The sequence below is a fragment of the Oncorhynchus masou genome, unplaced genomic scaffold (genome assembly GCF_036934945.1).
Source record: "Oncorhynchus masou masou isolate Uvic2021 unplaced genomic scaffold, UVic_Omas_1.1 unplaced_scaffold_834, whole genome shotgun sequence".
Taxonomy (NCBI): domain Eukaryota; kingdom Metazoa; phylum Chordata; class Actinopteri; order Salmoniformes; family Salmonidae; genus Oncorhynchus; species Oncorhynchus masou.
Window position 1 is genome coordinate 190,001 of NW_027014802.1, and position 15,000 is coordinate 205,000.

Here is a 15,000-nt window from a genome sequence, read left to right on the forward strand (position 1 = left end):
AGGCTACTGGGGTATATAGTCAGTAAACACACAGAGACACTCTTCCATCCACTGCAGTGTTTCAAGGCTACTGGGGTATATAGTCAGTAAACACACAGAGACACTCTTCCATCCACTGCAGTGTTTCAAGACCACTGGGTTATAGTCAGTAAACACACATCCCTACACAGAGACACTCTTCCATCCACTGCAGTGTTTCAAGGCTACTGGGGTATATAGTCAGTAAACACACAGAGACACTCTTCCATCCACTGCAGTGTTTCAAGACCACTGGGTTATAGTCAGTAAACACACATCCCTACACAGAGACACTCTTCCATCCACTGCAGTGTTTCAAGACCACTGGGTTATAGTCAGTAAACACACAGAGACACTCTTCCATCCACTGCAGTGTTTCAAGGCTACTGTGTAGGTGTAACAGTACAACTTTAAGCCGTCCCCTCCGCACACATCAACATCAGTCACCCACGAAGCATCGTTACCCATCGCTCCACAAAAGCCACGGCCCTTGCAGAGCAAGTGGAACTACTTCAAGGTCTCAGAGCAAGTGACGTCACCGATTGAAACGCTATTAGCGCGCACCACCGCTAACTAGCTAGACATTTCACATCCATTTCATGGGCGAAAGACAGGGTCGTTTCACATCCGTTACATGGGCGAAGGACAGGGCCGTTTCACATCCATTACATGGGCGAAGGACAGGGCCGTTTCACATCCGTTACATGGGCGAAGGACAGGGCCGTTTCACATCCGTTACATGGGCGAAGGACAGGTCCATTTCACATCCGTTACATGGGCGAAGGACAGGTCCATTTCACATCCGTTACATGGGCGAAGGACAGGGCCGTTTCACATCCGTTACATGGGCGAAGGACAGGGCCATTTCACATCCGTTACATGGGCGAAGGACAGGGCCGTTTCACATCCGTTACATGGGCGACGGACAGGGACGTTTGAAATGAGAGATACTTCATATCAATAGAAAATAGAAGGTCTAGGTGAGCCTCTAACGTCTCCCAGTGACTCAACTTGTATAGTAACTGTACGAACACACAGTGCCTTCAGAAAGGATACACACGCCGTGACATTTCCCCACATTTTGTTTCAGTTACAGCCTGAATTTAAAACGGATTACATTTAGATGTTGCGTCACTTGTCTGCAAACAATTCCCTGTAATGTCAAAGTGGAATTATGTTTACAAAATAATAATAAAGATGTGAAAACCTGAAATGTCTCGAGTCAATAAAGTATTCCACCCCTAATTAAGGCAAGCCTGAATAAGTTCAGGTGTCAAAATGTGCTTAACAAGTCAGATAATATGTTGCATGGACTCACTCTGTGTGCACTGATGTTGTACAAAGCCATATTTTAATGACTACCCCATATCTGTGCTCCACACATACAGATAATTGTAAGGTCCCTCAGTCGAGCAGTGAATTTCAAGCACAGACTCAACGACAAAGACTAGGGAGGTTTTCCAATGCCTCGCAAAGAAGGGCACCTATTGGTAAATGAGTAAAAATAAAACATTTAATATCCCTTTGAGCCTGGTGAAGTTATAAATTACACTTTGGATGGTGTATCAATACATCCAGTCACTACAAAGACACAGGCGTCCTTCCTAACTTAGTTGCCAGAGAGGAAGGAAACCGCTCAGGGATTTCACCATGAGGCCAATGGTGACTTTAAAACAGTTACAGAGTTTAATGGCTGTGACAGGAGAAAACTAAGGATGGATCAACAACATTATAGTTAACTTCTTGGAACTCTAGGGGCGCAATTTCATTTTTGGATGAAAAACGTTCCCGTTTTAAGCAAGATATTTTGTCACAAAAAGATGCTCGACTATGCATATAATTGCTACTGTTCGAAAGAAAACACTCTGACGTGTCCAGAAATACAAAGATCTTCTCTGTGCGTGCCCTTTAACGTGAGCTTCAGGCAAAACCAAGATGAGATGGCATCCAGGAAATGACAAGGATTTTTGAGGCTCTGTTTGTCATGATCTCCTTATATGGCTGTGAACGCAAGAGGAATGAATCAACCCTCTCTGTCGTTTCCCCAAGGTGTCTGCAGCATTGTGACGTATTTGTAGGCAGATCATTGGAAGATTGACCATAAGAGACCACATTTACCACGTGTCCGCCCGGTGTCCTGCGCCGAAATTGGTGCGCAAAAGTCACCTGCCAGTATTTTTCCAAGGAATACAGAGAGGAAAGCAAGCTTCCACGAACTGCATGTCAATGAAGAGATATGTGAAAAAACACCTTGAGGACTGATTCCAAACAACGTTTGCCATGTTTCAGTCGATATTATGTAGTTAATCCGGAAAAAGTTTTACGTTGTAGGTGACTGCATTTTCGGTTCGTTTCAGTAGCCAGGCGCAATGTAGAAAACGGAACGATTTCTCCTACACACAGACGCTTTCAGGAAACACTGCGCATTTGGTATGTGACTGAGAGCCTCCTCATTGAAAACATCAGAAGCTCTTCAAAGGTAAATGATTTTATTTATTTGGTTATCTGGCTTTTGTGAAAATGTTGCGTGCTACATGCTACACAAAATGCTATGCTAGCTTTGCATACTCTTACACAAATTAGTCCATTTCTATGGTTCAAAAGCATATTTTGAAAATCTGAGATGACAGTGTTGTTAAGAAAAGGCTAAGCTTGAGAGCAAACGCATTATTTTAATTTTATTTGCGATTTTCAGAAATCGTTAACGTTGCGTTATGCTAATGAGCCTGAGGCTTTAGTCACGATCCCGGATCCGGGATGGGGAGTTTCAAGAGGTTAAGCCACAATACCGACCTAAATCACAGAAAGAAGCCTGTACAGAATAAAAAAATATTCCAAAACATGCTTCCTGATTGCAATAAGACACTAAAGCAATAATTAAATATTACTTTATATAATAGTTAAATATTTGGCAGAGAAATGGACTTTGTGTCCTGAATACGGATTGGAGGTGGCTGCATCATATTATGGGTATGCTTGTCATCGGCAGGGATTAGGGAGTTTTTTAAGATAAAAATAAATGGATCAGGACCTATCATAAGAACAACAAGAGAATGTTACTCTGTTCTTCTGAAAGAGACAAACATTTTTTCATGTTTCTTTAGACCCGTCTAAAATAATGGATTTATTGTGGTGCTGCAGGCTGTATCACATTGATTTATTAGACTTTATAAAATGTAGATGTTCCAAAGGACTGCATCAGCATGTGTGGAAGCCAGGAGATGCTAAATGTGGTTTACTCATCAGTTGAGCACAAAGCTGTTGTGAAATTTCATGTGATGGATCAATAAAGTTATTTAATATTGACTCACCGGTTGAGCAGAAAGTTGTATCCATGTGAAGGAACAATAAAGTTCTGTTTCCCTGTGAGGGAACAATAAAGTTCTGTTACAAATGACTCACCGGTTGAGCAGGAAGCCATTGTCGCTGCAGGTCAGAGCCTCCAGGAGAACCTTCTTCTCTGAGATGGCTGTTGTGGAGTGGAACTTCATCCAGATGAACTCCCACACGTCCTCATCCATCAGAGACACGCCTGTACAGTACACTATGTCACGCACGTTGGGAGGGATCCTGCAGGGAAGGATACACACACCACGCATGCACACACACACACCACGCACACGCATACACACAAACACGCATACAAGCAGGCACACACACAAACCAATTACATGACCAATTTCATTCTCCTTTAAACTACTACAATAACATTAGTATTCAGTATTTCCTGCTGTTTGTGTCAGTCAGCTTCTTTTCAGCTCTTCCTCACTTTATCATTTTTAACCTCAAAGGATTTTTACCCTGATTAAACAAAGGTTAACAAATCAATACCAAGCGGACCAGAATCCTCAGAGAAGTCAAAGAGATTGACTATCCAACAGCGTTGTGTAAACAGAGTGTATACTTGCTAGGAACAGAGCCCTTACAGAGTGTAAACAGAGTGTAAACAGAGTGTATATTAGCTAGGAACAGAGCCCTTACAGAGTGTAAACAGAGTGTATACTTGCTAGGAACAGAGCCCTTACAGAGTGTAAACAGAGTGTATATTTGCTTGGAACAGAGCCCTTACAGAGTGTAAACAGAGTGTAAACAGAGTGTATATTAGCTTGGAACAGAGCCCTTACAGAGTGTAAACAGAGTGTATACTTGCTAGGAACAGAGCCCTTACAGAGTGTAAACAGAGTGTAAACAGAGTGTATATTAGTTTGGAACAGAGCTCTTACAGAGTGTAAACAGAGTGTATATTAGCTAGGAACAGAGCCCTTACAGAGTGTAAACAGAGTGTATATTAGCTAGGAACAGAGCCCTTACAGAGTGTAAACAGAGTGTATATTAGCTAGGAACAGAGCCCTTACAGAGTGTAAACAGAGTGTATATTAGCTAGGAACAGAGCCCTTACAGAGTGTAAACAGAGTGTATATTAGCTAGGAACAGAGCCCTTACAGAGTGTAAACAGAGTGTATATTAGCTAGGAACAGAGCCCTTACAGAGTGTAAACAGAGTGTATATTAGCTAGGAACAGAGCCCTTACAGAGTGTAAACAGAGTGTATATTAGCTAGGAACAGAGCCCTTACAGAGTGTAAACAGAGTGTATATTAGCTAGGAACAGAGCCCTTACAGAGTGTAAACAGAGTGTATATTAGCTAGGAACAGAGCCCTTACAGAGTGTAAACAGAGTGTATATTAGCTAGGAACAGAGCCCTTACAGAGTGTAAACAGAGTGTATATTAGCTAGGAACAGAGCCCTTACAGAGTGTAAACAGAGTGTATATTAGCTAGGAACAGAGCCCTTACAGAGTGTAAACAGAGTGTATATTAGCTAGGAACAGAGCCCTTACAGAGTGTAAACAGAGTGTATATTAGCTAGGAACAGAGCCCTTACAGAGTGTAAACAGAGTGTATATTAGCTAGGAACAGAGCCCTTACAGAGTGTAAACAGAGTGTATATTAGCTAGGAACAGAGCCCTTACAGAGTGTAAACAGAGTGTATATTTGCTTGGAACAGAGCCCTTGTTTGTGCAGTTCACATCTCAGCGAGGCACAATAATGTTGTAGACATTATACTACTCTACTTATATATTAAACAAGAGACATGGGTTGCGTTTTTTAACAATGGCAGAACATGCTCCATCTCTATATAGTGTGTCTATAGTTTACTCACACAGGTCAAAAAAAACAATGAAATGAAAGCGTTTAGAAATGGACTGTTTTGCGTCAATGGCGATGCTGATGTTAAAATGTCCTGGGGGTTGTTGAGCACCAGTACATTTGTTTTCAACCGACAAAAATAGTTTTAGATGCTCCAACTGACAAAAAGAGTTTTAGATGCTCCAACTGACAAAATTAGTTTTAGATGCTACAACTGACAAAATGAGTTTTAGATGCTCCAACCGACAAAAAGAGTTTTAGATGCTCCAACCGACAAAAAGAGTTTTAGATGCTCCAACCGACAAAAAGAGTTTTAGATGCTCCAACTGACAAAAAGAGTTTTAGATGCTCCAACAGACAAAAAGAGTTTTAGATGCTCCAACAGACAAAAAGAGTTTTAGATGCTCCAACCGACAAAAATAGTTTTAGATACTCCAACTGACAAAAAGAGTTTTAGATGCTCCAACTGACAAAAATGAGTTTTAGATGCTCCAACTGACAAAAATGAGTTTTAGATGCTCCAACTGACAAAAAGTGTTTTAGATGCTCCAACTGACAAAAAGAGTTTTAGATGCTCCAACAGGCAAAAATTAGTTTTAGATGCTCCAACAGACAAAATTTAGTTTTATATGCTCCATTGATGAAAACGGCATCAGCATGTCAGACCAACGCGTTTTTGTCTCAGCTCAAAGTACCCAGAAATAATAAGACTGTATTTTGTGTGACGTCGTAAAATCAACCAACACGCTTTAATAACCAATCAGGTTGTCTGAATCCTGTACCTGATTGTGTCCATCTATTAACATGTTAAAAACCCTCATGGGTGACTGCGTGTGTTGTCAATATGTTAAGAGGTTGTTTGTTGAAACGTTGCGTCCACAGGTCCATGATGTTGTAGTTGCGTCCACAGGTCCATGATGTTGTAGTTGTGTCCACAGGTCCATGATGTTGTAGTTGCATCCATAGGTCCATGATGTTGTAGTTGCGTCCACAGGTCCATGATGTTGTAGTTGCGTCCACAGGTCCGTGATGTCGTAGTTGCGTCCACAGGTCCATGATGTTGTAGTTGCGTCCACAGGTCGTGATGTTGTAGTTCCGTCCACAGGTCGTGATGTTGTAGTTGCGTACACAGGTCCATGATGTTGTAGTTGCTTCCACAGGTCCATGATGTTGTAGTTGCGTCCACAGGTCCATGATGTTGTAGTTGCGTCCACAGGTCCATGATGTTGTAGTTGCGTCCACAGGTCCATGATGTTGTAGTTGCGTCCACAGGTCCATGATGTTGTAGTTGCGTCCACAGGTCCATGATGTTGTAGTTGCGTCCACTGGTTCCGCTCCCTGTGATGTTGTAGTTGCGTCCACAGGTCCATGATGTTGTAGTTGCGTCCACAGGTCCATGATGTTGTAGTTGCGTCCACAGGTCCATGATGTTGTAGTTGCGTCCACAGGTCCATGATGTTGTAGTTGCGTCCACAGGTCCATGATGTTGTAGTTGCGTCCACAGGTCCATGATGTTGTAGTTGCGTCCACAGGTCCATGATGTTGTAGTTGCGTCCACAGGTCCATGATGTTGTAGTTGCGTCCACAGGTCCATGATGTTGTAGTTGCGTCCACAGGTCCATGATGTTGTACTTGCGTCCACAGGTCCATGATGTTGTAGTTGGGTCCACAGGTCCATGATGTTGTAGTTGCGTCCACAGGTCCATGATGTTGTAGTTGGGTCCACAGGTCCATGATGTTGTAGTTGCGTCCACAGGTCCATGATGTTGTAGTTGCGTCCACAGGTCCATGATGTTGTAGTTGCGTCCACAGGTCCATGATGTTGTAGTTGGGTCCACAGGTCCATGATGTTGTAGTTGCGTCCACAGGTCCATGATGTTGTAGTTGCGTCCACAGGTCCATGATGTTGTAGTTGCGTCCACAGGTCCGTGATGTTGTAGTTGCGTCCACAGGTCCATGATGTTGTAGTTGCGTCCACAGGTCCATGATGTTGTAGTTGCGTCCACAGGTCCATGATGTTGTAGTTGCGTCCACAGGTCCGTGATGTTGTAGTTGCGTCCACAGGTCCGTGATGTTGTAGTTGCGTCCACAGGTCCGTGATGTTGTAGTTGCGTCCACAGGTTCCGCTCCCTGTGATGTTGTAGTTGGGTCCACAGGTCCATGATGTTGTAGTTGCGTCCACAGGTCCATGATGTTGTAGTTGCGTCCACAGGTCAATGATGTTGTAGTTGCATCCACAGGTCCATGATGTTGTAGTTGCGTCCACAGGTCCATGATGTTATAGTTGCGTCCACAGGTCTGTGATGTTGTAGTTGCGTCCACAGGTCCATGATGTTGTAGTTGCGTCCACAGGTCCATGATGTTGTAGTTGCATCCACAGGTCCATGATGTTGTAGTTGCGTCCACAGGTCCATGATGTTGTAGATGCGTCCACAGGTCCATGATGTTGTAGTTGCGTCCACAGGTTCCGCTCCCTGTGATGTTGCAGTTAAAACCCAAAGTCATACTGAGCAGACATGTCCTGCACCACCGATAACTTAACGGTCCTTAAGTATCTTGTCCATCCTGAAATCCCAAGCCTAAGATGTGGTTCCTATTATAATGACTGGACTGGGGATTGAACCGGGAAAAGTCTAGCTGTTTCTCAGGCTGTAGTAAAAAACAACTGAAAATCCATAATGATGTGTCACGGGATGCTGGGCTTTTCATGCACTATATTTCTACAATAGATTGAGAGCATGACATTTTCTGGCTCTCGAGAGGAATCAAGGCTTTGGAGAAAGTTTACTATAGCAAGACCTTACTGAGCAAAACACTTCTGCTGACTGGGTCCCATGGCACACAGGGGGTTTGGGAGAGCCTCGGGAATCTACACTCTAGCACAGTTTCCCCAACGCAATCTCAGGTAGAGATGCAGCTTGTGGAAAAAGCCCCCCCCCCCAAAAATAAATAATCCTGAATATACCTAGTGTGGTCAAAGTGTGATAGAGACAGATACATAATGACTGAAGACACAAAATGACTGCTCTCTCTCTCCATGCAGTCTCTCACAACGATGACGGACATAATTAACTTTCTAGGCCACGATGTTCCCTAATATTCACATTGAGTCTTTCATTCAGACTCTACAAATGATGGATAATGTAGTGATGGTAAAACAGAGACAGAGAGAGCAGACCGCCAGATCAACAGCTCTACTGGCAGCTCTCCCTGGTACAAGAGCTACTGTAGGTTAAATCACTGCAGGTTACACTTTAGGAAACCAAGTGTCAGTGTTTTTACAGTGAAAGGTGACTCTCTCCCTATCTTTCTCACTGTCTCTCACTCTCTGTATCTCTCTCTCTATATATATATATATATATATATATATGCATATCACTCTCTCTCTCTCTGTATCTCTCTCTCTATATATATGCATATCACCCTCTCTCTCTCTCTCACTGTCTCTCTCTCTCTGTATCTCTCTCTCTCTATATATGCATATCACTCTCTCTCCCTCTGTATCTCTCTCTATATATATATGCATATCACTCTCTCTCTCTCTCTCCCTCTCTCTGTATCTCTCTCTCTATATATATGCATATCACTCTCTCTCTCTCCCTCTCTCTCTCTCTGTATCTCTCTCTCTATATATATGCATATCACTCTCTCTCTCTCCCTCTCTCTCTCTCTGTATCTCTCTCTCTATATATATGCTTATCACTCTCTGTCTCCCTCTCTCTCTCTCTGTATCTCTCTCTCTATATATATGCATATCTCTCTCTCTCTCTAAATATATATATATATATATGTATATGCATCTCTCTCCCCCCTCCCTCTCTCCCTCTCTCCCTCCCTCCCTCCCTCCCTCCCTCCCTCCCTCCCTCCCTCTCTCTCTCTCTCTCTCTCTCTCCCTCCCTCACTCCTCTGTATAGACGGAGATAGTGTGAGGAGGATACAGGAAGATGTGGACCACACCAGGTATGGGCGTTCCACATTAACACTGCTGAGCTCAGCCGCCACACATTACTACCTTGATCATAAAGCCATGTGGCGAGGGCAGTGGGGCTTTATGAAGAGCTTCCACCCTATTCCCCTATGAGCCCTGGTCTAAAGTACTGCACTATATAGGGAATAGGGCTCTGGTCTAAAGTAGTGCACTATATAGGGAATAGGGTTCTGGTCTAAAGTAGTGCACTATATAGGGAATAGGGCTCTGGTATAAAGTAGTGCACTATATAGGGAATAGGGCTCTGGTATAAAGTAGTGCACTATATAGGGAATAGGGTTCTGGTCTAAAGTAGTGCACTATATAGGGAATAGGGCTCTGGTCTAAAGTAGTGCACTATATAGGGAATAGGGCTCTGGTATAAAGTAGTGCACTATATAGGGAATAGGGCTCTGGTCTAAAGTAGTGCACTATATAGGGAATAGGGCTCTGTTCTAAAGTAGTGCACTATATAGGGAATAGGGCTCTGGTCTAAAGTAGTGCACTATAATGGAATAGGGTGCCAGCCCTGGTCAAAAGTCGTGCACTATATAGGGAATAGGGTGCCAGCTCTGGTCAAAAGTAGTGCACTATATAGGGAATAGGGTGCCAGCCCTGGTCAAAAGTAGTGCACTATATAGGGAATAGGGTGCCATTTGGGAGTATAGAGTTTTTTAAGTACAGTATCAGAGGCTCTGGGGCCTATAGACAGATAAAACCAGTCTCTTTCCAACCTTTCACCACCGTGTCTTGGGGCTCCCCGAGGGGCGCAGCTGTACCACAACCGGCCCGTGATTGGGAGTCCCATAGGACAGCGCACAATTGGTCCAGCGTCGTCCGGGTTCGGGTTTGACCGGGGTAAGACGTCATTGTAAAATAAAAATTTGTTCTTAACGGACTTCAATTAAATAAAATAAAAATGTTAGAAGTCAACACAGGCCAAATCTCACATCGGCAGATTTTCAGCTTAGTCAGCTCAGGGATTCAAACCAGCAACCTTTCGGTTACTGGCCCAACGCTCTTAAGCACTAGGCTATCTGCCGTCCATGGTCCATCTCACCAAAGAACAGAATATATTGTGTTTTCAACTCACTCACATGCGTACAGTGTACATATACAGTGTGTAGTGCAGTACTGCTGACATCAATGGACAGACTCAGATACAGTATCTTCACTATGGCCTATCTTAGTTTATTCTGTATTATTCTGAAGGAAAACGCAGAGAACCAATCAGATCCTGGATCATTAGACAGTGTTCCTGAAGGAATATGCAGAGAACCAATCAGATCCTGGATCATTAGACAGTGTTCCTGAAGGAATACGCAGAGAACCAATCAGATCCTGGATCATTAGACAGTGTTCCTGAAGGAATACACAGAGAGCCAATCAGACCCTGGATCATTAGACAGTATTTCTGAAGGAATACGCAGAGAACCAATCAGACCTTGTAGGGTGTAATGAGGGATGTTCGTATCATAGCGGAGATGAAGAGAGTGTTGTTGTCAACACGTCCGTGTAGAGGTGGGGGCCATTGTTGTGGTTGTTGTTGTTTGTGTTGCCGAGAGCAACAGGTGGAGGGATTAGACAGGGATAGATTCTGTTTCAATGGACACTTGGCGTTTGAAACATCGATATTGGCAAGGTTGTCCAACGTGCCGTATTGATCAGAACACAAATCTATGTCAGGCCCACTGGGATTCAACAATGGGACATTCTTCTCTGTAAAAAGGAGCTATAAAACGGAGTGTGACTATAAGCTTCTTTCAGATGAAGAGAGGAGAGCTGCTTGGTGATATCTGAAGAGGAGAGAGGAGAGCTGCTTGGTGATATCTGAAGAGGAGAGAGGAGAGCTGCTTGGTGATATCTGAAGAGGAGAGAGGAGAGCTGCTTGGTGATATCTGAAGAGGAGAGGAGAGCTGCTTGGTGATATCTGAAGAGGAGAGAGGAGACCTGCTTGGTGATATCTGAAGAGGAGAGAGGAGAGCTGCTTGGTGATATCTGAAGAGAAGAGAGGAGAGCTGCTTGGTGATATCTGAAGAGGAGAGAGGAGAGCTGCTTGGTGATATCTGAAGAGGAGAGAGGAGACCTGCTTGGTGATATCTGAAGAGGAGAGAGGAGAGCTGCTTGGTGATATCTGAAGAGGAGAGAGTGAAGAGGAAGAGGAGAGCTGCTTGGTGATATCTGAAGAGGAGAGAGGAGAGCTGCTTGGTGATATCTGAAGAGGAGAGAGGAGAGCTGCTTGGGGATATGTGAAGAGAAGAGAGGAGAGCTGCTTGGTGACATCTGAAGAGGAGAGGAGAGCTGCTTGGTGATATCTAAAGAGGAGAGAGGAGAGCTGCTTGGTGATATCTGAAGAGGAGAGAGGAGAGCTGCTTGGTGATATCTGAAGAGGAGAGAGGAGAGCTGCTTGGGGATATGTGAAGAGGAGAGGAGAGCTGCTTGGTGATATCTGAAGAGGAAAGAGGAGAGCTGCTTGGTGATATCTGAAGAGGAGAGAGGAGAGCTGCTTGGTGATATCTGAAGAGGAAAGAGGAGAGCTGCTTGGTGATATCTGAAGAGGAGAGAGGAGACCTGCTTGGTGATATCTGAAGAGGAGAGGAGAGCTGCTTGGTGATATCTGAAGAGGAGAGAGGAGAGCTGCTTGGTGATATCTGAAGAGGAGAGAGGAGAGCTGCTTGGTGATATCTGAAGAGGAGAGAGGAGAGCTGCTTGGTGATATCTGAAGGGGAGAGAGGAGAGCTGCTTGGTGATATCTGAAGAGGAGAGAGGAGAGCTGCTTGGTGATATCTGAAGGGGAGAGAGGAGAGCTGCTTGGTGATATCTGAAGAGGAGAGAGGAGAGCTGCTTGGTGATATCTGAAGAGGAAAGAGGAGAGCTGCTTGGTGATATCTGAAGAGGAGAGAGGAGACCTGCTTGGTGATATCTGAAGAGGAGAGGAGAGCTGCTTGGTGATATCTGAAGAGGAGAGAGGAGAGCTGCTTGGTGATATCTGAAGAGGAGAGAGGAGAGCTGCTTGGGAATATCTGAAGAGGAAAGGAGAGCTGCTTGGTGATATCTGAAGAGGAGAGGAGAGCTGCTTGGTGATATCTGAAGAGGAGAGAGGAGAGCTGCTTGGTGATATCTGAAGAGGAGAGAGGAGAGCTGCTTGGTGATATCTGAAGAGGAGAGAGGAGAGCTGCTTGGTGATATCTGAAGAGGAGAGAGGAGAGCTGCTTGGTGATATCTGAAGAGGAGAGAGGAGAGCTGCTTGGTGACATCTGAAGAGGAGAGCGGAGAGCTGCTTGGTGATATCTGAAGAGGAGAGAGGAGAGCTGCTTGGTGATATCTGAAGAGGAGAGAGGAGAGCTGCTTGGTGATATCTGAAGAGGAGAGAGGAGAGCTGCTTGGTGATATCTGAAGAGGAGAGAGGAGAGCTGCTTGGTGATATCTGAAGAGGAGAGAGGAGAGCTGCTTGATGATATCTGAAGAGGAGAGAGGAGAGCTGCTTGGTGATATCTGAAGAGGAGAGGAGAGCTGCTTGGTGATATCTGAAGAGGAGAGGAGAGCTGCTTGGTGATATCTGAAGAGGAGAGGAGAGCTGCTTGGTGATATCTGAAGAGGAGAGGAGAGCTGCTTGGTGACATCTGAAGAGGAGAGGAGAGCTGCTTGGTGACATCTGAAGAGGAGAGAGGAGAGCTGCTTGGTGATATCTGAAGAGGAGAGAGGAGAGCTGCTTGGTGATATGTGAAGAGGAGAGAGGAGAGCTGCTTGGTGATATCTGAAGAGGAGAGAGGAGAGCTGCTTGGTGATATCTGAAGAGGAGAGAGGAAAGCTGCTTGGTGATATCTGAAGAGGAGAGAGGAGAGCTGCTTGGTGATATCTGAAGAGGAGAGAGGAGAGCTGCTTGGTGATATCTGAAGAGGAGAGAGGAGAGCTGCTTGGTGATATCTGAAGAGGAGAGAGGAGAGCTGCTTGGTGATATCTGAAGAGGAGAGAGGAGAGCTGCTTGGTGATATCTGAAGAGGAGAGAGGAGAGCTGCTTGGTGATATCTGAAGAGGAGAGAGGAGAGCTGCTTGGTGATATCTGAAGAGGAGAGAGGAGAGCTGCTTGGTGATATCTGAAGAGGAGAGAGGAGAGCTGCTTGGTGATATCTGAAGAGGAGAGAGGAGAGCTGCTTGGTGATATCTGAAGAGGAGAGAGGAGAGCTGCTTGGTGATATCTGAAGAGGAGAGAGGAGAGCTGCTTGGTGATATCTGAAGAGGAGAGAGGAGAGCTGCTTGGTGATATCTGAAGAGGAGAGAGGAGAGCTGCTTGGTGATATCTGAAGAGGAGAGAGGAGAGCTGCTTGGTGATATCTGAAGAGGAGAGAGGAGAGCTGCTTGGTGATATCTGAAGAGGAGAGAGGAGAGCTGCTTGGTGATATCTGAAGAGGAGAGAGGAGAGCTGCTTGGTGATATCTGAAGAGGAGAGAGGAGAGCTGCTTGGTGATATCTGAAGAGGAGAGAGGAGAGCTGCTTGGTGATATCTGAAGAGGAGAGAGGAGAGCTGCTTGGTGATATCTGAAGAGAGAGAGGAGAGCTGCTTGGTGATATCTGAAGAGGAGAGAGGAGAGCTGCTTGGTGATATCTGAAGAGGAGAGAGGAGAGCTGCTTGGTAAGGAGCTTTCAGACCAGCGTCTTCCAAGTGAATCTGTCCTCCTATTATGTACAGTATGTGTGAGTCCAACACGGTGACTGTGGGCGGTGACTGTGGGCGGTGACTGTGGGCGGTGACTGTGGGCGGTGACTGTGGGCGATGCATGTGGGCGGTGACTGTGGGCGGTGACTGTGGGCGGTGAATGTGGGCGGTGACTGTGGGCGGTGACTGTGGGCGGTGACTGTGGGCGGTGACTGTGGGCGGTGACTGTGGGCGATGAATGTGGGCGGTGACTGTGGGCGGTGACTGTGGGCGGTGACTGTGGGCGGTGACTGTGGGCGGTGACTGTGGGCGGTGACTGTGGGCGGTGACTGTGGGCGGTGACTGTGGGCGGTGACTGTGGGCGGTGACTGTGGGCGGTGACTGTGGGCGGTGACTGTGGGCGGTGACTGTGGGTGGTGACTGTGGGCCCAGCACGACGCCCGCTCTCTGTCTCTACGGACCAATCTGAAAGAGGACCCTACTCCCTATACAGTGGTGCACTGATTTAAATAAGAATCTCACATTTTTTTCAAATTTTTGCCTAAAATGACTCCCCCAAATCTAACTGCCTGTAGCTCAGGACCTGAAACAAGGATATGCATTTCTTGGTACAATTTGAAAGGAAACACTTTGAAGTTTGTTTGGATATGTGGTATTAATGTAGGAGAATATAACACATTAGATCTGGTAAAATATTAAAACATATATTTTTTTAAAGTACCAGAATCTTTGAAATGCATGAGAACTGCCATAATGTATTATTCCAGCCCAGGTGCAGTGTATGTGCAAAGTTTTTAGACTGATCCAATGAACCATTGCATATCTGTTCAAAATGTTGTATCAAGACTGCCCAAACGTGCCTGATTGGTTTATTAATACATTTTCATAATTGTTTCATAACTGTGCACTCTCCTCAAACAATAGCATGATATTCTTTCACTGTAATAGCTACTGTAAATTGGACAGTGCAGTTAGATTTACAAGAATTTAAGCTTTCTGCCCATATCAGATATGTCTATGTACTGGGATTTCTTTTTTGTTTGTTACTTACAACCTCATGCTAATCACATTAGCCTACGTTAGCGCAACTGTTCCATTTGGGGGGGCACTGGGTGTCATTTAGGATGCTGTTTACTGTACCTGTTCTTGTTGCTGGAGATCCAATCAGAGATGAGCGACACAGCTTGGCGGTGACAGTGCTTGTTCCCG

At 45.1% G+C, this 15,000-nt stretch overlaps 1 protein-coding gene across 1 annotated transcript in view; it reads right to left on the reverse strand.

The window, feature by feature from the left end:
* The window catches only part of LOC135537746 (thyrotropin-releasing hormone-degrading ectoenzyme-like), a 116,410-nt gene that overhangs the window by 20,031 nt on the left and 81,379 nt on the right, over window positions 1-15,000 (reverse strand). The window contains exons 8-9 of the mRNA XM_064963767.1: window positions 14,932-15,000; window positions 3,421-3,588 (exon numbers count right to left, since the gene is read on the reverse strand). The exon at window positions 14,932-15,000 is cut by the window's right edge and continues 39 nt beyond it. Of these exons, the coding sequence (XP_064819839.1) occupies window positions 3,421-3,588; window positions 14,932-15,000 (237 nt within the window). The remainder of the gene's footprint in view (window positions 1-3,420; window positions 3,589-14,931) is intronic.